General features: G+C 38.9%; 1 protein-coding gene across 3 annotated transcripts in view; it reads left to right on the plus strand.

The window, feature by feature from the left end:
- Positions 1–749: 749 nt before the first annotated feature.
- LOC139952822 (cell division cycle and apoptosis regulator protein 1-like) overlaps positions 750–21,161 on the plus strand; it is a 28,549-nt gene continuing 8,137 nt past the window's right edge. Inside the window, exons 1-16 of one of the 3 annotated variants that reach the window (XM_071952065.1) lie at positions 750–889; positions 3,142–3,214; positions 5,020–5,312; positions 5,736–5,947; positions 6,640–6,754; positions 7,057–7,195; positions 8,584–8,941; positions 9,412–9,637; positions 10,420–10,700; positions 14,230–14,458; positions 16,580–16,657; positions 16,784–16,999; positions 17,506–17,691; positions 18,305–18,403; positions 19,637–19,747; positions 21,043–21,139. In XM_071952065.1, the coding sequence (XP_071808166.1) occupies positions 3,148–3,214; positions 5,020–5,312; positions 5,736–5,947; positions 6,640–6,754; positions 7,057–7,195; positions 8,584–8,941; positions 9,412–9,637; positions 10,420–10,700; positions 14,230–14,458; positions 16,580–16,657; positions 16,784–16,999; positions 17,506–17,691; positions 18,305–18,403; positions 19,637–19,747; positions 21,043–21,139 (2,707 nt within the window). In that variant the 5' untranslated portion in view covers positions 750–889; positions 3,142–3,147. The remainder of the gene's footprint in view (positions 890–3,141; positions 3,215–5,019; positions 5,313–5,735; positions 5,948–6,639; positions 6,755–7,056; positions 7,196–8,583; positions 8,942–9,411; positions 9,638–10,419; positions 10,701–14,229; positions 14,459–16,579; positions 16,658–16,783; positions 17,000–17,505; positions 17,692–18,304; positions 18,404–19,636; positions 19,748–21,042; positions 21,140–21,161) is intronic. The other 2 variants (XM_071952066.1, XM_071952067.1) reach the window with 2 other exon arrangements.

The following is a 21,161-nucleotide window of genomic DNA, read 5'->3' on the forward strand; positions in this document are numbered from 1 at the left end:
CTTCATTTTTCTGGTTTATAAACCATGTTTTAAAGATGCGTAAAGTTTCCATGGTTATGAACCATGATTTACAAATGTTTGTTGCATGTTCATGGTTTGTAAACCATAAACTTACACCAAAAAAAATACTACTGGTATGTAAACCATAAAAAGGATTTCGCAACACTTTCTATGGTTTACATCTAATTGCTATAAACCATGGTAAAAACATGCCTTAAAAGTGCCAAACAATTAATTGACAGACGGCGCCCCATATGAGCGGTGAGAAAGCACTTTTGACAGCGCCCTCTTTAAAATCAAATTCCTTGTTGCACGTATGGGTGGGGTTACCTTCTAATAACGACACTTACATTGAAATGGTGTGCAGGGGGGGGGGGTAACCACTAGCCAACCTACTTACCTTTTTTATATTTGAGGTAACGCTTATTCAAAAACGAAATGATAAAAACACGCGGTCCTACTAAAAGCCGGCAACAAGCCGACAACGCCGACAACAAGACCAGAGCGCCGCCAACACGCCGCCAACAATTTTTGAATACCTCCAAAATGGCCAATAAACCATAGATATATAAGAACTATATGTGTTCTGTAATATAAACATAAATTTAATGGAAAAACTTCACGAAAAGTGTGTATTTTTAAAACACGTTGCTCGCGAAGACCTTACGGCTCATTTCAAGACTACTGGTCAAACGGGTATTACGTGTACTACGTCATGCCTAATTTGCATAAATGAAACCTAAATCACAATCATGGCTGCCATGGTTGAAAGTGGAATTCAGTGATTAAATGTTACCCATTTCTTCTGAAGACAAAAATCGGTTGTGTCAAACTAGATTATTCTGTTCTATTTATTGGGTCCTCCTTACCAAATTGTGGAGATAAACGGGTGAGTATTCAGTTAATATTGAGAAGCACGGACTAAAAAGGGGTCTTTTTTCTCTCTGGCTAAAAAACAAAATGACGAGCTCGTGGCTGCCCGAATTCCGGACAATTGAATGCATTGTTATCATTCGCCTTGTTTTTGTCGGGAAAAACTCTTTTTCCAGACCTGTTTTGAGGGGGTTTGGGTTAAGTTCAAAGTAATCTTAATTTAATTAAGTGTACCGTCTTTGGGAAATGTTTGCAGGTGTCCATAGGAATAGGATTTATTAATATTAATTAATTTAAAGTTTAATTTTAAACAAACCCCAACCCTGCCCAAAAATGAATATAAACATGATAAATATTAAATCAAAATCATAAATTTTCAAAAGGATAACTTTCTATATGACGCAACCGAAAAGTTTCCGTATGGCGCCACCACTTTTTCATTCGATATGAAATAATATAGTATCTAATTTACCTCAATGAGATATCCCTTTTTGTAAAAATGAGTGAAAAAGTGGTGGCGCCATACGGAAAGTTATCCGACGCAACCACTTTTTCACTAATTTTTTACAAAAAGGGGTATCTCATTGGGTTGAATTAGATTAGGCTATTAGAATGAAATTTTTAGATTTGCGTCCGGGCTTTTTTTCATTTTTCATTATTCATTATTTTGCACACGAAGATGCGCAATCTTCATTTTAAGCAAACTGTAGCTCAATACATTAATTTGCCTATTAGTATTGTGCATGGCGCAAATTAAAAATTGCGCAGAATATCTTTGCGCAAATTTGTTGATTGCGCTCGAAAGCAGATGCGTGTTTTACTGCAAATAAATCACGATCGCGGCGGAATGTCTGCCTTGTATAGTACTACTACTAAAATGCGTAATAACCTTTTACCCTTGTTCGATGATTTGAACTTGAACATTTCTGATGCAGAGTCTTTTATGTGAAAATAATGAAATTTTGTGAAAATAATGAAAATTTTGGCGGTAGCTTTCAGAGCATGCGGGCGATGGACACAAATCTATCATTTTCATTCTCATGGCCTTACTATATTGTTTCATATCGAACGAAAAAAAGGTGGCGCCAATACGGAAACTTTTCCCATAAAAAATTAGGAACGGTCCCAACCGCTAGAGGGCGCTGTGCGCGCTGCACCAATTTCCATGAAAGATAAATTGCGCTGCGATCTCACTTTAGTGTGCTAGCCCTGTAGTAGAACGTCAGTCAGTGCCGCCACTGCACTGACGTCCTGGGAATAAAGCTTTGTGAACTAGAATTTGAATACAATTTTCTTTATTTTTTACCTGATTTGAGAAGTTGAAATTCCGTTCATATATTCTTACTCCTTAGTGTCCTTTAATACACTTTCAATGAGTTCACAGCTAACAAATAATATATCCATGGAAGAAATTATTTTCGAATTTAAGTCCTGCATTGGCGATGTGATCATCATGAATAGACCTTATGCATTGACATCATCCAGCGGCCATCTTAGTGGAAAAACGGTGACGAAACAATCAAAACGCACAGATTTGTACGTGCGGCGTACAGGATTGGCCAATGAACAACCTCCTTTTGACCTCTAGGTGAGGGCGCCCTACTGAAATGACGTCATGTGCACAAGGTCTATTGATAATGTGAGCCCAAATGCGCATGGCTTTGAGCACAGTGCTGCAATTGGCATTATCTTGCAGTTAATCGCCGTCAATTAGTTAGGTGCCGCCAACTCGCCTTCAACTCCTCCAATAATATACATTTAAAATCTAGGAGGCATAAAACTGCAACGTAGTTCAGCTCAAATATAAATTTTTTAAGTTTTAGGTAAAATTTTTGGCTTTATGCAGAAATTATTTCTAAGCAGCAAAGCAGACTGCCGCCATCTTGCTTTTACAGGGCTTGTACATAATATGGACAACAGAGGGTGCTTTCCTGCATATGGAATAGTCTTGTGAAAATGTCAATGCTCGCTACCGCATAGTATACTATGTTCTGCGCTTCGTGTAAATTGCTCGCTGATGTCTTAGGTTAAGACTAACTCATCTGCTTAGTGGATGGTTGACGCGAGTTGACAGCGATTTGGTTGCAAATAGTAGACCGCCATTGATCAATGCAAGAAAGTGTTAACACGTAAGTTAGTGCATGATGTGCGTATGTGAAACATGTATGCTAATAATTAGTTTGAGTAATTACCAACAGGCCAAGTGTCCAGTGTCCACTGCCTTTAACATGTTTTAACCCATAATTACATTTCAAACCTTGGTTGCAGACAACCATGGCACATTACGGACAAGCAGCAAGGAAAGATCCTCCCTGGTCACAGCTAGGGGCAGCAGGATTAGGTGAGTGAGATCTCTATTGTATAAAGGCCCAGTCACACAGGCCTCGATAACGTCAGCGAGAATATGTTAACAATGCGGGCCCACGATTGGTTGAATGAGCATCCATGGGCGTATCTGCGTGGAGCAATTCATCCAATGGAATGCGTTCTCTTTGCGTCGTTATTGTTATCGCTGCAGTGTGATTTGGCCTTAAAGGATTCGGGTACTTAGTCAAAAATGTCCACAGATTTACATTAAACTTACAGGGTTTGAAGATAATGATAGTGGAAAGCTTCCCATCAAATATTACTAACTGAGGTTGTGTAGTGTTTGAGAAATGAGTGAAACAAGTAACAAATAATTTTCGTCTCAGGAAGACGAAAATTATTTTAGCTCGTTAAATGCCATTAACCAGTTATGATATTATACCAAAACCATAGCATAACTGGTTAATACGTTTTAACATGCTAAAACTGAGACGAAAATTATTTGTTTTACTCATTTCTCAAAAACTACAGCACCTCAGTAGTAGGCCTGGGCGAATTATTCGAATATCCGGTTAATGGCAAATAGGTTTTCCTATCCGTAACCGCGAATGCCTTTTTTTTTCTAACCGGATATCCGCATAGGGCGCAAATAGCTATTTATAAACCGGATAGTTCTGTAATTACAACCAAGTAACCGGATATTCTTTAATATCCGAATATCCGCGGACGTCGGGCGACAACTGATATGAATGTTTTGTCTGAATCCTTATGAAACTTCTATTAAGACAGCATAAAACAGCATAAATTAAGTATTTAACTATGCTCACCTCCGTGAAGAGTTAAAACAATGACATTTCTGACGTAATTTGTTCAAAGATTACAAAAGTTTTCCTTCACGTAGAGTCAATCACGATCAAAAGAAAAAGCAAATCGCCATCTTTAAATTAGACCCGGTCATTTTTATGAATGAACCGAGTGACACTGTCTAAAACTAATATCAATCCGCCCATAAGATCTCATTCACAAACGAACAGAGCCCTCTAGCGGCAAAAAAAACCTCTTCGAATATCCGGTTAATTTCGGATAGTTGGTCAGCGGTATCCGAATAACAAAATTTCACTATTTGCCCAGCACTACTCGGTAGGTAAATTTCAAGGGAAGCTTTCTACTATCATAATCTTCAAACTGTGTAAGTTTAATGTAAATCTGTGGACATTGTGTTTTGTGTTTAAGGAAAAAGTACCCTTTAATGCAGGGTTCTGCCCAGAATTTCTTTAGTGGTGGAAAAATGTTTCCCTGGAAACTATTGCGAAATGGGTCAGTTACATGGTAGACGAATAGGCCTAAATAGACTTGAATCAAAGAAGTGCTCAAAATTCATGGCTTTGGATAAATACCCAATTTTACATTTTGTTGAAATCCTTTTTGCAAGTCTGATGTGCTTGAATCTAGGCTTGGACGACAAGTAAATTTTACTGCGTGACCACAAATAGTTACGACTTTGACACTAGTCGCGACTAATTTTTAATTCCCAAGATCCATTACTGCATAATATTTTCTGACAAACCTGTAGAAGTTTGAGATTGATCGGCCACCTGGGTCACAAGAAAAAAGTGAAAACCGATTACACATTTTGTATGACATTGCTTTAAAAAAAAAATGAATAAAATGCCTGTTGAGCGATAAACTCAAAATGGGAAATTAGTTTTATTTATTTATCATCAAATATGACCTTTCAGACAGAAATATTTCAAGGGATGTTTTCTACTATCGTCATCATTTTTTTCTTACTAATTCTGCATTGTTCCTTTAATGTTTTATTTGTGCATTTGTTTGTAGGGCAAGCAGTAATGTCCGCTCAGGGGCCCACTCTAATTGGAAATCCACAAGCTGGTGGTCCGGCTGGTGTCTACGCCCAGATGGGAGCGCCAGGGGTAGCACAGGGTATTCCCCAGGCTAGCGCTTATCAAATACAACAACAACAACAACAACAGCAGCAGCAACAACAACAACAACAGCAACAACAACAGCAACAACAGCAGCAACAACAACAGCAGCAACAGCAGCAACAGCAGCAGCAACAGCAACAGCAACAACTACTGGTTCAACAGCAACAAATGCAGGTCAACCAGGTAATGGCAAAGTCAAATGGGAACTTAAAAAAAAAAAACGCACCCATTTCAGACAGGCGTGCCAGAGTCGCGCCAAAGCAAATAGATTAGGAGCGACTTAAGGTCGACCCAAATAAATTTTGGTTTCAGTCAGGCAAACTAAACGTAACATTTACGTTAGGTTCGACTCATAACAAGACCAACATCTGAAACCAAGACGCTCCACAGTTGTACCGGAAGACTGCAACAGTCTATCTTTCAACTTTTAGCGTGTCCTGTTGCTTTTAACTGTTTAAGACGTCAAACTTTTCATGTACTTAATGTACTCATGCGGTTTGGTGCCTGTCTAATTAGTACATGATGTTTCAAACAGAGAAGGTTGGTGGGGAGCATTTTGTTTGGTAAAGTACATTGTCTAAATTAAAAGTAACTGTTACATTTCAGATGAATGCCCTGCAGTCCAACATGGCAGCACCGGCAATCGCCCAGAATAACCCAGCCGGAGTAGGAGGAAATGCAGCCCAGCTGACTGTAAGCTACCCAGCACCTCGCTCCACCCAGGCCCCTCAGCCCAAGCAGAGGGTGTTCACTGGCACTGTCACCAAAATGCATGATACATTCGGCTTTGTGGATGAAGATGTGTTCTTTCAAATGACGTACGTACTTAATTGTCACAACAGTTATCAGGCCTGGAATTTCATCTTTGAGAGGGCATGGTTATTTTGGATAGAGCGCTTCCATTGGAAACCAAGTCGTTGAAGGGGCACCAAGGTCAAGATCAAAGGCTACAGAAGGCATGGCATTTGTTTCCTTAAAGATGCTATGTCAGATTTTTGGCCGATTTGACCCAAGGTATTTCGATGGGGGTCGAGAAAGTTACAAGCTTTCATTTGAGCCATTGCTCGAAAAAGTCCGCCAATTATTAGTAGCAGTGAAATAAAGTGCTCAAAATTAGTTTTTGTCGGGATCCCGACAATATATCACGTGACCAATTCTTATGTGTTTTAAAGAAATGTTTTGAATTTTTAAATAAAGGTATTTTCTCTTAGGTAAAGGGCACCCTATTTGGAAATTGTTAATTTCTACTTTGGCATTGCAAGGGCACCAAGGCAGTGACCAGGGGGCATGGAGGCAATTGCCTCTGCTGCCTCCAAGAAAGATCAGGCCTGCTGATTTCTATATGCTAATTACATTCAAGCATGCGTACAGACAAGGGTCACAACCGGGATTCGAACCCTCATTTTGCCAACCAAAATGTTAGTACACATGCGCAATTTATCGTTCCTTGGAAGGGTCTATTGTAGGGGACAATATCAATAATTTATTTCTCTTTTCAATTTCTTGATAGCTCTGTCAAAGGACCTCTGCCCAAAGTCATGGAGAGAGTTTTAGTGGAAGCTACATACAATCCAAATATGCCCTTCAAATGGAATGCAACTAGAATTCAAGTTCTACCCAGTCAGGTAAGACAAAAATCACCTATCCCCTTTCTTACCCTAAACCCTTATGGACAATGCCAGCGTTACGGACATTACATTTCAGACAGTTTTCAGAAGTCCAAGAGCTCAATTTGCCAAATGATTATCTAAAATCTTTCATCACCACAACATAGTAGTCCGTATGGAGAGCATACACTGTGAATTTCAGTCTGTATCTCTTATTTATTTATTGATATAATAATAATAATAGTAATATGTGTATTATACAACAAGGCATAAAAATGATTTATATAAACAGCAAAATCCTTTCTTTTTTGAACTTTTAGCAGCAGCAGAGCATACCGTTATTGAAAGCTCCTCCCGGCCAAGGTCTAATGGGCCAAGCTCCCCCCTCTATGATGGGTATGCAACCTCAGGTTGGAATGGGACAAGGGGTAGCTCCACCTATAGTACCAACAGGACCTGGTAAGTTCATCTCTTAACATTTTACATTTAACTTAAAATGCACTGGACACTATTGGTATTTACTCAAAATATTCGTTAGCATAAAAATCTTACTTGGTAACGAGCAATGGAGAGCTGTTGTTAGTATAAAACATTGTGAGAAACGGCTCCCTCTGAAGTAACTTGGACAATGGAGAGTCTGGTCGGATAAAAATGTCAGCTACTTGGCTGCCCGCACAAGAAAATCATCATAACACAATCTTCCTTAAAGCTTTTGAAAAATAAATTTTGGGTAAACTTTGTAATAGTAAATCACTCACTCTTTTCAAACTAAAAGCTAAAGTATGCTTTAATCCACCAGCTGTTTCAGATAACTCTTTTAACCTATTTTACTGTTGCTGGAAACACCCCCCCCCCCCCATTTTGATATCGACGTACACGTTAACTGTTACTTGTTGTTGTACGTGTTCTTGTTTTGTGTTTGTTTTGTCCATTGTAAAGCTTTTGATTTGTAGGCTGTTCTTTGACAAGCTACGCTTTTTGGAACATGCCTCCACATTCACATATATTATTGCCTGTACTTTTTGATGATGACATTGAATTGAACTGAATATCATGTGAAGTGTTGTGCAGTGCATGTTGTTGTTCCTTCCTCCTATTGCTACGGTGTTTTGTTGTGGGTGCTGTTGTTTTTTTGTTTTGGGGGGAATAATTTCTTTTGTGTGCAGGGGTCTGGGTTTACACAGCTTTTGGTGACAGGTTTTATACTTTTGTTTTAACCTTGACAGCCCCTGTACAACTTGTAACTATTGTGTATGTCTAAAGATTTTAAATAAAATTAAAATAAAATAAAAGAACCCAGTGCACTTATCAAAAAGAAAGTGTTCCTGGCTGTAGCTGCTGATTGCGTCGTAGCATCTTGTAAACCCTTTTAAGGTGCTACCTAAATGGGTCTTAATAATAATAATAATAATGTTTTCATTTATATTGCGCCCAATCCATAAAATGTACACAAGCGCATAACAAAATAATTATAAAAAATGTAACATTTTACAACAGGAAAATATACAGCAATCCAAACAAACTGAAAATACAAGAACCTTACAGGACAATCCGAAGAGTTAAAATTGCAAAACATAAGACAGACCAAAACAAACAAGTAAAGGAACAATATATTTATATGCACAATCAGTAAAAAGCTTCTTTAAAAAGATAAGTCTTAAGGACAGATTTAAAAATATTGAGAAGGATTTTAGTATTCCTAACTTTAGTAACCTATCTTTCTGTAGAATACTAACATGACTAAGCGCCTTGAGTAACTTGTTGGTAGATACGTGCGCTATTTAATACTTTAATATTATTATTAATGAAGATTTAACTGACCAGTCTTTAATTCTCTTCACGTACAGGTGGACCAGGCTTACTTGCCCACCCTCATGGCCCAATGCAGGTTCAGCGCCGACCTGAGCCTGTCCGCACTGACCCACTGCGTACTTCTTACGACCAGCGAGACCGCGACAGGGAATCGCGAAGACGTGAACGGGAACTGGAGCGAGAACGAGACAGGGAACGGGAACGAGAACGCGACCGAGAGAGAGACCGCGAGAGAGAGCGAGAAAGAGAACGTGAGCGCGATCGACGACGTATAGAGCGAGAGAAGACGCCCCCTGCACATCACCGTTCCTATTCTCCTCGACGCTCACCAAAAAGGACTCGCAGACCTGCACCTCGCTATGTTGTACAGATTGCAAAACATTCCTTAGACATGTAAGTATATATTATGTAGGATTAGCATTCACCTTGCCACCTAGTACCGGGAGTTTCAACATTTTTGCTTAAAACAGTTTTATTTTTCAAACCTTTCGTAATAATTTGTTATGACAGTTGTCACACAAAAAAAATGACTTAACCAAGTAGCAAAAATGAACAATCTCATGAAATCCTTCTCATAGAAATGCTTTCTGCCTGTTTGATACAAACTTTCAAGTCACAAATTTGGAAAGAATGATTCGTAACAGTTGTGCTTTGCTCAACTCCTGCGAAACATTTGCTTGCGAAAACAGCTCTGTGAGGTCAAAATTCACTTCTCATTCGCAGGGAGTATAAATTGGGCTTTAGAACACGAGAAACACTAATAATACTTGCGTTATTAGTAATAACATCAGCAGTCGTTACACCACAATGTCATAGGTTTAATATCATTATACTTCTGATTTGTATCTTTTGCCAATATTCAGCTCCAAAACAAATGTCATCGAACTCCGTAAGCGTTACAGTAACATGTATATCCCAAGTGATTTCTTTGCGTCTAACTTCACCTGGCAAGAGGCTTTCCCCTTGCATCGTACTCTTGGGTTAGGCAACAGTTGTAGCTTCCATGTCATGAGTAAGGACGTTGAACCCCTGGAGAAGAACTCTGCGGTATTGGAACCGTCTGATGCAAGCTACAAATACAGTGCAAAGGTATGCTGTTTTGATATCTTTTTGTAGATCAAGATTTGGAATCATGAAATGAACCCTTACTCACGGTGAATGAAGATGTATGTAATAAAATTAACATGTAGAAGTTTCAGATTTCGTTAGTCGTCAAGTTTTGGTGAACAAAAAGTGAAAATCACAAAGCAATGTTAAGTTTTAACTCTCTGCGCGGAATTCTCCCGCATAGTCATGGAAGGAGGGCAGTTTATCATGCTGTTTGACCTTAGCAGAGGTTTCCAATTCAATTCAAATATTTTAGTAAGAAATTAGTTCTTTCTCAAAAACTATGTCACTTCAGAGGGAGCCGTTTCTCACAGTGTTTTATACTATCAACAGCTCTTTATTGCTCGTTACCAAGTAAGTTTTTATGCTAGCAATTAGCTGAGTAATTACCAAAAGTGTCCAGTGCCTTAAAGGCAGTGGACACTATTGGTAATTATTCAACATAATTATTAGCATAAAACCCTACTTGGTAACAAGTAATAGGGGAGGTTGATAGTATAAAACATCGTGAGAAACGGCTTCCTCTGAAGTAACATAATTTTCAACGAATTTGATTTTGAGACCTCAGATTTACAACTTCGTGTGACAAGAGTTCCTTTTTTTTCATTATTATCTCGCTATTTCGACGACCAATTGAGCTCAAATTTTCACAGGTTTGTTATTTTATGAATATGTTGAGATACACCAAGTGAGAACACTGGTCTTTGACAATTAGCAATAGTGTCCAGTGTCTTTAACATCTACCCTTATTTCTGCCCACCCAGGTCATGATGATGGCATCAAGCAACCTGGAAGACTTCTACGAGCAGTGTTGCTCAAGGCCACAGGACTCCAGCGATGTCCGCGAGAACTTCCAACATCCGACCCGTCTCATCAACTTCCTTGTCGGTCAGAAGGGTAAAAATGAAGCCATGGCCATTGGGGGTCCCTGGTCCCCGTCGTTGGATGGTCAGGATCCTCTGAACGACACCACTGTGTTGATCAAAACTGCTATCCGAACAACCAAAGCGCTGACCGGGATCGATCTGAGTGATTGTCTTCACTGGTATGTATTTATTTTTATTTTTTCCGCCAACAATTTATCTAATAAGACATTCACTTTAGTTCTTTCTTATGCAACATTCCTGCATGCATGTGTTACGATAACTATGGTGTATCTGAAAATAGTGATGTGTTCTTATCGAGGTATTGTAGATGTTTAGAGGTCAGGTCATTGCATCTTAGTGTGGTTCTCCAGAGATATGCGGTCTGCAAGACGCTTCATCCACGGTTTGTTTTGATGTTTATTTGAGGGTAACATTAATTCATGGAGGAATGATTGATTACACCTTTAGAGCTAAGGGGCCATTCAGAATAGTAAATGTTAAACAAACATTGATTCATCCAGGAAAAGGCCACTGAATGTGACTGATGCTCAGGAAATAGAAATAAAGTTCATTAGAGGCATTACTTTGTTCTTTAGTGTATAGATGATAGGACCTGTGACATTACATGTTTACAAAAGAGCCACCAAGCCTGGACTTCCTGCAGGCATGATTTGTACACAGCCTTATGGAAGAAAACATAAAATCTTATATTTTATGAAGATTTCACTGTCCAATTTTTATCAACTTTTGATATGATAAAAGGGGGCGCATCTCAAAACTTGTTCAACTTTTACTTTCATAACTCTTGGGTTTATGTGGAGATTGTGACACAAAATGTAAACTTTCCCATATGACCAGTGCAGTATCTTGCCTGCCAGAGTAGCCAAACAATGTGCAAGGTCACACTTATTTTAAACAAAGTTCACATGGTCTATAGATTATAATTTGGGGTGGATGGGTCAGTCATACCCATTTAAACAAAATGTTAGAAATAACTATTGACCCTTCTTAATGGCCCCTAACATCTTTCATTGTAAGACCTCAACAGCAACCATGATTCGTGGTATGAAAGGTGACTGCTTAAATGAGAAAACTCTTAATGTTTACTAATGCCTCTGTTGACCTCGATGCGCAATTCCTCAATTTGTGAACTACAGTAGGCACAAAAATATTCTAAGAGAAGAAACAAGTGCAATAAAAAATCATTTTCCATAGAGATTAAGTAAGAGAATGTTACTATGCGGAACTTTTATTACGGCCGACATTCTGTAGCAAAGCAAACATTTAAAAAGGTAAGTTTGAGTTGGATTGCAACAGCAAGTTGGAGTCGGCATGTAAGCATTGGTAGTTAGTGAAGTGAAGACCATGCTGTACTTGTTGTGAAGTTTGTTTATGGTAAGGATTCACCCGGAAGTAAAGATACCATCAAGTCAATCTGCGTTTTGCTTGCACTTAAAAAAAAAATATATATTATGCAAGTATGCCTCAAACAAGGCTAAAAGCCACTCTAGTGATACAAGAAGAAAATGATTAAACATGAAAATAAATCAGGAGAGCTGGAGGCAGGAATTGATATTCCTTTTAGTACAATCTAGATTGTAGGATGGAGGGAAACATGCACCAGGCAAGGAGTTCCAAAGAGATGCAGTACAGTACGTAGAATAAAGCTGTTGGAATGACCCTCTGTTCTTTGCGCTATGGCGGAACCATCGTGATCAGGAAGACAATTAACGCTCAGGTCAATCACAATTGAGAAATGGTTTGAATGTCGTGGAACAAGAGTAACCCTCAGTAAAACCATGCTCGGGTCACCTACGATCAAAGACTGGTTGCTAAAGTGCGTTCGGAGGAAATGCATGTTGCGCGCAAGCTTAACACAAAAACAATCAATGCATATGGTACTCAATGTTAAATCTCTAGACTGGGTTATTTGAAATGCATGTTGCGCGCAAGCTTAACACAAAACACAATCAATGCATATGGTACTCAATGCCAAATCTCTAGACTGGGTTATTTGAAATGCATGTTGCGCGCAAGCTTAACACAAAACACAATCAATGCATATGGTACTCAATGTTAAATCTCTAGACTGGGTTATTTGAAATGCATGTTGCGCGCAAGCTTCTGCGGACAGCAAAAAGGTACGCACTTATTACATTTTTTTTTTATACAGGTTGATGTTTGAGCAATTAACATGCTTTCTCATTGTGTCCACGATTGATTTACTTAACATTTCGTATAACTTTAAATATTGCTGGCTCATTAATGAATGTGTATGGATGACTGGAAAATTTAGTTCAGCGGAACTAATGTAAGTTTTTGTAAGTGTTTGTAATTGTGTAAGTGTTTTTATGACATTATTGAGTTGTGTAAAGTGACCTATACCATCTCGTTCTTTATTGAACAAGTATCATCAATTAAAGGGAAGGTACATGTTTGGTAGTTACTCAAAACAAATATTAACTTAAAAACTGACTTGGTAACAAGCATTGGAGAGCTGTTGATAGTATAACACATTGTGGGAAATGACTCTCTCTGAAGTAACTTAGTTTTTGAGAAAGAGGTAATTTCTCACTAAAATTATAAAAGACTTCTAGCTAGAAGTCTTTTATTCCTATCTGAAAGCACACAAATTCCTCCAACAAGGGTGTTTTTTCTTTCATCATTTCCTCGCAACTTCGATGACCAATTGAGCCCAAATTTTCACAGGCTTGTTGTTTTAAGGTTACGATGAGATACACCAAGTGAGAAGACTGGTCTTTGACAATTACCAAACGTGTACCTTCCCTTTAAGAATGACTAACGAATGGGGAACAAGTCGATTAAAAAGTTATTTTGTCATTTCTTTGGCTAAAATTCTTCAAACTCACAGTGACATTAAAAAAAAGAATAATTTAATTAACCAAGTTATAAAACATTCATGGTGTACACTGGAGTTTAATTTAACCTCAGTATAAGGAAATGTTCATCACTTTAATTACCTCTGCAGATCAAGCAATAGTCAATACATTGCATACTTCATGAAGTCAGTAAAGGCAATCACCTCTATGCCCCCTCAATGATGCCGTGATGCCTCTTAAAATGTCCCAGTAGATTTGTAACGTGCCCTTAATATAGGAGTGCTCTTTTGCCAGAGGCCTTGCCCCCACAACAACAAAGTATCACTGAGGCCTGTTAATCACAAAGATTGGCTTTATTTCAAAATATAAATTTTTGATTTTTGTTGAGTATTTGTTTTGGAGACTCCTTGGTAACAGCACTGCTAGGTAATCATGTGTATTGCGCATAGATGCTCCCGCATTATGCATTTATAAATGTTTGTCATTTCATGTAATGTGTATATGGTTGATAACACAAAACTTACTGTCTGTGACTATTTTGTCAGATCTACCAATCCTGTATTCTACCATTAACATTGAAACAGTTGGGTTCGTTCGGTTTAAAGTATAACTTTGGGGGTATAAAGAGGAACAGAGATGGAAATTTAAATTGTCCTCCTCACTTGTAACAAAAAAACAATGCCCTGTATTCTAAAATGTCACCAGCTGTCATATTTAAAATTCATTTCGACTCCAATCCTAGTCTTACCATTTTTAACCTCACTCATACTTTTTTCAAATGTACATCTAGACTATAAAAAAGACCCGCAGCTATCCCTTAAAAGGGGCTCGGGTTTCGTTAATGCACTGTCATTCAAACCCCCACCAGGTTCCGGTTTCTTGAGCTGCATTACCATCGCCCAGAGAGGATCTCCAAGGGCCAGCTTGTCCCCGCCTGTGTTGAAACTGTGGTTATTTTCCTTCCGGATGTATGGCATCTTTTACCCACCAGGGCGGAGTTCGAGGGGCTCGGAGCCCGTTACAAGCAGAAACTCCAGGAGCTGCAACAACAGCCTCCAGGGAAGACACCGAGCAGCGACTTGCAGGCACAGAAACTAGTATTTCTACACACTCACTTTTAACCCACAAAAAAATCATTTTCAACACATAACTTCTTTAAAAAAAAAAACATTTTTAATCTTTCCCCAATGTATTTCTATTTTATTGAAAACCAAAAATACCTTAACAAGTTTATTACCTAACTGTTTGCTTGTCCGAGCAGCATTAATACACCAATATTTTTTTAACTTATATTAATTAAAGTCGGATTACTATTTGAGGGGTCTTGTCAAAATTAATCTAGGACAGGTAGTCCGAGAACAATTCTCTGATGTCAAATTTTCGTTGGATTTTTGTCTGACTGTATTTCTGTTTGAGACACGTTTGTTTTTCACTGAGCGGCATACAGTTCTCCCATGCACTAAAGACATGCCACTTAGCGCTCTCTGCTTACTGGCGAATTCTGCCCAGACAATCACCATTCTCTGCGTGACGTCATGCACCCAATTTCTGCACAGAATTCCCTTCATTTGGCCTGCGCCGATGTATGGCTTACATTAAGTAGAGCTATGAAGATTGGTTGTAGTAGAAACAAACTTGCGGTTTTTGAGCGATCTGGATAGTTTGGATGTCATTCTATTTCAAAACTAAGATCTTAGTGTCAAGAAGTTGATTAAAGTGAGCCATCCTGCTTGTTTTCCTACAATACAATTGGTGGCCGAGTGGTTAAGAGCACCGAATTCAAACTCTGGTGTTTCTGATCAGCAGAGTGTGTTTTCTTATCCCAAGCCATGACACTTGTGTCCTTAAGCAAGGCACTTAACCATTGCTTTGTCCTTCGGATGGGACGTAAAGTCGTTGGCCCCATGTGTTGTGTAAATGCATGTAAAAGAACCCAGTTCACTTACCGTATTAAGAGAAGAGGTTCGCCCCAATGAACTTTCGCCGACACCCAATTTCAAACAAGGGGAATTTACAGCAGGTAAAAAACCTTGCCCTGGATGGTACTGGATCACTTGGTTGTCCTAGACTAATTTTGACATAGTCCCTTATTCATCTCAATATACAACCGTTGTCAACACCGCAAAACGGGTTTGTCACCACACATCAATTTTAATGGAGCAAAACTATGCATTCGGAAAGATTTTACTCCTGAAAATTTTGACTGCTTTTTTTGTTCAGCGACTTTCTAAAACAACATGTTCTTCAAGCTGAATCAATTTGTTGCTTAGCTGAATGATAAAGTGCAACTAGATCAAAGGGGGCAAAGCCGGGCATTAACCATTCAAACTCATCTTTTCTTATACAAAGTAGGCATATACAGTATTTTTTTACAGCTATTCTACAGTCGGAGTGAGTACAAAGCTTAAGGCTTTCCGTGGTTCTTTCAGTGAGCCAATTTGAGCAACTCGTCAAAAATCTTCCAGGCATCATAACTTTTTTCCCTTTTTTTGGAGCACACCTTCAATTTAGATGGGTCGGGTTTCAACAAAAGTGTTGTTTAACTTGGTTGATCTTTTACCATTTCATTGGGGACAATTTTGTCAATTTTTTTTATTTTTATTTTTTTTTTATTTTTTAATTCTAATTCTCAGCTTTGCTGGTAGCATGGGGAATAACACTTTTAAAATAAAAACACAATTGGACATTTGTTTGTGTTTTTAATACGAAGGGATGCCACTTTATTCATCGCAGAACTGAGGATCTATCTGGAAAGCATCCCATTGTCCACTCAGGACATGATCTTTAACTTCACTATTATATCCATCTCACTGACAGATAAGACACGACCGATTCCATGGCCTCTCGGAAATATGGAGACCAGCTTCTCACGAGAATATTAATATCTATAAACTCTAATAAGCCTTCAGAAAGAAACTCCTCAAATTATTAATCTACCAAAAAGAGTCCTTGGACTCAAACATCACAATTCGCTTATTTTGTGAACCAAAAAAACAACAAAAATAAGCTTTTTTCCAACCAAGTATAAAAATATTGATCAACAACTATTTGTAATTTTGTTTAGTTATATAATTAGCTTCTCCGAAGCTTCCTTGTCAAGAGAACATCTTATCCTTCTTTAGACATGTTTCGTTCATTTAAAAAAATAGAGTGAATTGATGTCTCATTTTAACAATGGACCAAGTTTTGACATTTTGCCTTTTCTTTCCTCTTTTTAGGAGGAGGAGGAAGAGTCCGAGGCATCGGTTACCATGACGCCAGTACACTTCAGTCTTCTCGATCCCAAGACTATGAAGGTGAGTTCGAAGTCAGGAAATGAACCGGTTTTGCTTTGTGCCAATTTGTGTATACATGCTGCTCTCACACTACGGAGAATAGGAATATTTGGCAACAACGGTTTTCTTCATTCGTCCTTTCTAAAGGTAAATGACCTCCGACAGGAGTTGGAGTGCCGAGGTCTGAACTCCAAGGGGCTGAAGTCACAACTTATCGCCCGCCTCACTAAGACGCTGAAGATGGAGGCCGAAAGGGAAGAAGAAGGAGAGGCTGCAGTGAGACCTCCAGGGACTGAAGATGATGTCACGTTCAAAGATAACACTAAGGACGAGGAGGAGATGGAGACGGACTTACAGAAAGAGGTAAGCATTTAATTAGCCTGTTGACCCCTTTCATGGCACGCTTACCATTTTGGTGGGCAATAGGTTTACGTGTTAAGTCGCCGCATCGCCTAACGCACAGTGACATTGCCCACCAAATGGCGCTTCCAAGATTATTCTGATGATGACGTCAGGTGAATTGGGTCAACACAGTACCCTTGATATTATAATAACAATGTTGAAGTCTTATATAGCGCACATAATAATAATAATAATAAATAAATTGTTGGAGTTACGAATTCTGAGACCCAATTATGTATCACTTTATAAGGGTTTCCAAGGTGCTACTGCGCATACAGCCAGGAACACTGGGGTGAACCCCTTCTCTTTTCGATAAAGTGTACTGGGTTCTTTTACGCCTGTTACACAACACACGGGACCAATGGCTTTAGGTCCCATCCGAAGGACGTTCTGCGCCTCCGAATAGGGTTTTTGTACACTAGATAGATGGCTCATTGTAAATGCATCTCTACTATTTTTATTATTAGGACAAGAAGAAACTTGATGAGAAACAGAAGAAGGATCTTGAGCGTAAATACAGCTTACCAGAGAGTCCCTCTCTAATAGTCCATCCCTCCAGCACGGCAAAGAGTGGAAAGTTTGAATGCAACGTTGTGTGTCTGAGTGTTCTCCTAGATTACAGGATTGAAGACAATAAAGAACATTCATTTGAGGTAAGCACTTTTTTTTTAAGATTAAGCTTAGCAGTTTTCAGTTGGGTAAAGGCCAAGTCGCACTGAAGCGATAACGAAAACGATAACTATCACGATGCGAAGAGACCGCATTCTATTGGTTAAATGAGTGGGCGTGTTCTGCTTGGAGCACTTCAACCAATAGAATTTGTTCTCTTTGCGTCAGGTAGTCTGATAACAATTCTCATGTGTTAAACTGTTGATGGATTACCAACATCGAACAACGAGAACCATTAAAACGCAACCTTACCATGTTAAAGCAATGAACGTAGAACCAAAGTGGTCCCAAAATTACAACAACAAATTTGAATTCACATTACAAACAGTTTTTAATTGAGCAAGTGTTATTAATTTGCCTATTCCAAGAGAGATTGATCAATATACAATCCTAAAAATTGTTTACAATGGGTGTTTTCGATTTGCGTGTTATCAATAAAGATGCTTCTTGGAGACCTCCATCCTCACACAAAATCCTACTTATATTTTCCTTAATCATTATAAGTTAATGTAAATTATATCACTTTTCTTTGTGTGTGGTGAAAATAAAAGAAATGAATGAATGAATAAATGAATATCTTTGTCTGGCTTTTTTCAGGTATCTTTGTTTGCAGAGTTATTCAATGAGATGTTACAACGAGATTTTGCATTCAATATCTACAAGGCATTATACCAAGCACCAGAAAAGAAGGAAAAGGTACATTGTTAATCATCCTATAGACCTTTACATGCTTGCTGCCTCTTGTTCTTGTCCTCATATCCAATAACAATAATGAATGATAATAATCATTTTGCATTTAGGAACCAGACTTTTTTGTTCTTCCAGCTTCGGTGTGGTAACATTGATATCAATGGGAGAAATTCAAGATGGCTGCACCGTGATAAGGGTCTATTGATTGACGTGCAAAGGCCAAGCCGTCAAGCGCACTGGAATCAATCTTGGGTATTTCTGATCAGCAGTGTGTTGGTTCTAATCCTGGTCATGACACTGGTGTCGTTTAGCAAGGCTCTAAACCTCAACAATTGCTTCGTAAAAAGTTAAGAAGGTAGTGCATTCTGCTCTACCAGCCAGGCTCTAACGGGATGATGCCCATTCCTATCCTAACGGACTGTGAAGGGGATAACCCTGTATCAGCCGCAGGAATAGGTGGCACCTAGTGGATGATACCCATTCCTATCCTAACGGACTGTGAAGGGGATAACCCTGTATCAGCCGCAGGAATAGGTGGCACCTAGTGGATGATACCCATTCCTATCCTAACGGACTGTGAAGGGGATAACCCTGTATCAGCCGCAGGAATAGGTGGCACCTAGTGGATGATGCCCATTCCTATCCTAACGGACTGTGAAGGGGATAACTCTGTATCAGCCGCAGGAATAGGTGGCACCTAGTGGATGATACCCATTCCTATCCTAACGGACTGTGAAGGGGATAACCCTGTATCAGCCGCAGGAATAGGTGGCACCTAGTGGATGATACCCATTCCTATCCTAACGGACTGTGAAGGGGATAACCCTGTATCAGCCGCAGGAATAGGTGGCACCTAGTGGATGATACCCATTCCTATCCTAACGGACTGTGAAGGGGATAACCCTGTATCAGCCGCAGGAATAGGTGGCTCCTAGTGGATGATACCCATTCCTATCCTAACGGACTGTGAAGGGGATAACCCTGTATCAGCCGCAGGAATAGGTGGCACCTAGTGGATGATACCCATTTCTATCCTAACGGACTGTGAAGGGGATAACCCTGTATCAGCCGCAGGAATAGGTGGCAATGTGCCCCCTGGTGGCAGTTGATTTGAGTCTATAGCCCAAATTAGTTAAGTTTAGCCCGAACATTGGAGCGGCCGTTCGGCCTTGTAATAATAGGTGAACTTTTATAACGGCAAACTAAAGTAACACATTGTGTTATTGGGTTTTTTTTTAGGACAAAGACAGAAAAGACAAGGATGAGCCAAAAGCTAAGAGACGGAAAACGTCTAGTGATGATAAAAAAGATGAGAAAGCAGACAAAGAAGACAAAAAGGAAACAGAGAAGGTAAAACTGGTTCCACTTTATTTGAATTGAGATTATCCTAGGCCTGGTAATGCAAAGACTTGTGACTTGTGCGCAAGGTGGATCCAAATACGAAAGTCACGCACATGCAGTTTTTTTCATGCAGGATTTATTTGAATGTGTTTACTTGAGATTTTTGAATTATTAATTTAATATATTACCCCACTTTTAAAGGCACTGTACACGTTTGGTAATTGTCAAAGACCAGTCTTCTCATTTGGTGTATCCCATTATAAGGATAAAATAACAAGCCTGTGAAAATTTGGGCTCAATTGGTCTTTGAAGTTGCGAAAAAAATGATGAAAGAAAAAACACCCTTGTTGGACAAATTTTTGTGCTTTCAGATAGGAATAAAAGACTTCTGGCTAGAAGTCTTTTAATATTTTAGTGAGAAATAACCCTCTTTCTCAAAAACTATGTTACTTCAGAGGGATTTTATTTTCCACAATATTTTATACTGTCAACAGCTCTCCATTGCTCGTTACCAAGTCAGTTTTTTTTTTTTTTTTTATTTGTTTTGAGTAATTACCAAACGTGTACCTTCCCTTTAAGATTGTCAATGATTTGTTTATATGTCGCTGGTTTTCATGATGGGTCTTTTTTCCAGGACCTTTAAATTTCATTGATTTGAATCTTTCAGGGATTTTATTGGTCATGTTTTCTTGAGTTTGTTGAATTATTCAGCTATCGGGTTGGTCCTCGCTGTCCACCTCTAGGACCCCTCTCAGAATCATGGATGTGGTTTTCCCTTGAATAATTCTCTGGGGTTTTCCTCCCACATGTCAAACTGAAACTTCTTCTCTCCATGGGTTTCTTGGCTAGTACAGTGATTAAAGACACTGGACACTATTGGTAATTGTCAAAGACCAGTCTTCTCACTTGGTGTGTCTCAACATATGCATAAAATTAAAAACCTGTGAAAATTTGAGCTCAATTGGTCGTCGAAGTTGTGAGATAACTATGAAAGAAAAAACACCTGTGTCACGCGAAGTTGTGTGCTTCCAGATGCTTGATTTCGAGACCTTAAAATCTAATTCAGAGGTCTCGAAGTCAAAATCATCGAAAATTACTTCTTTCTCGAAAACTACGTCACTTTAGAGGGAGCTGTTTCTCACAATGTTTTATACTATCAACCTCTCCCAATTACTGGTTACCACTTAAGGTTTTCTGATAGTAATTATTTTGAGTAATTACTAATAGTGTCAACTGCCTTTAAGTACTTTTTTTACTGAGAATCCTGTGGCTTCACAACCAGAATAAATGAAATAAAAATGCAATTATTGTATCAGGATGAAGACAGAATGGAGGATGATGAAGATCAGGGAGATGATGAAGAAGAAGATGGAAAAAGTGACGCAGAAGAAGAGGAAGAATGTAAGTTTGGAATCACTGTCAA

The sequence above is a fragment of the Asterias amurensis genome, chromosome 21, assembly GCF_032118995.1.
Source record: "Asterias amurensis chromosome 21, ASM3211899v1".
In the NCBI taxonomy this organism is placed as follows: domain Eukaryota; kingdom Metazoa; phylum Echinodermata; class Asteroidea; order Forcipulatida; family Asteriidae; genus Asterias; species Asterias amurensis.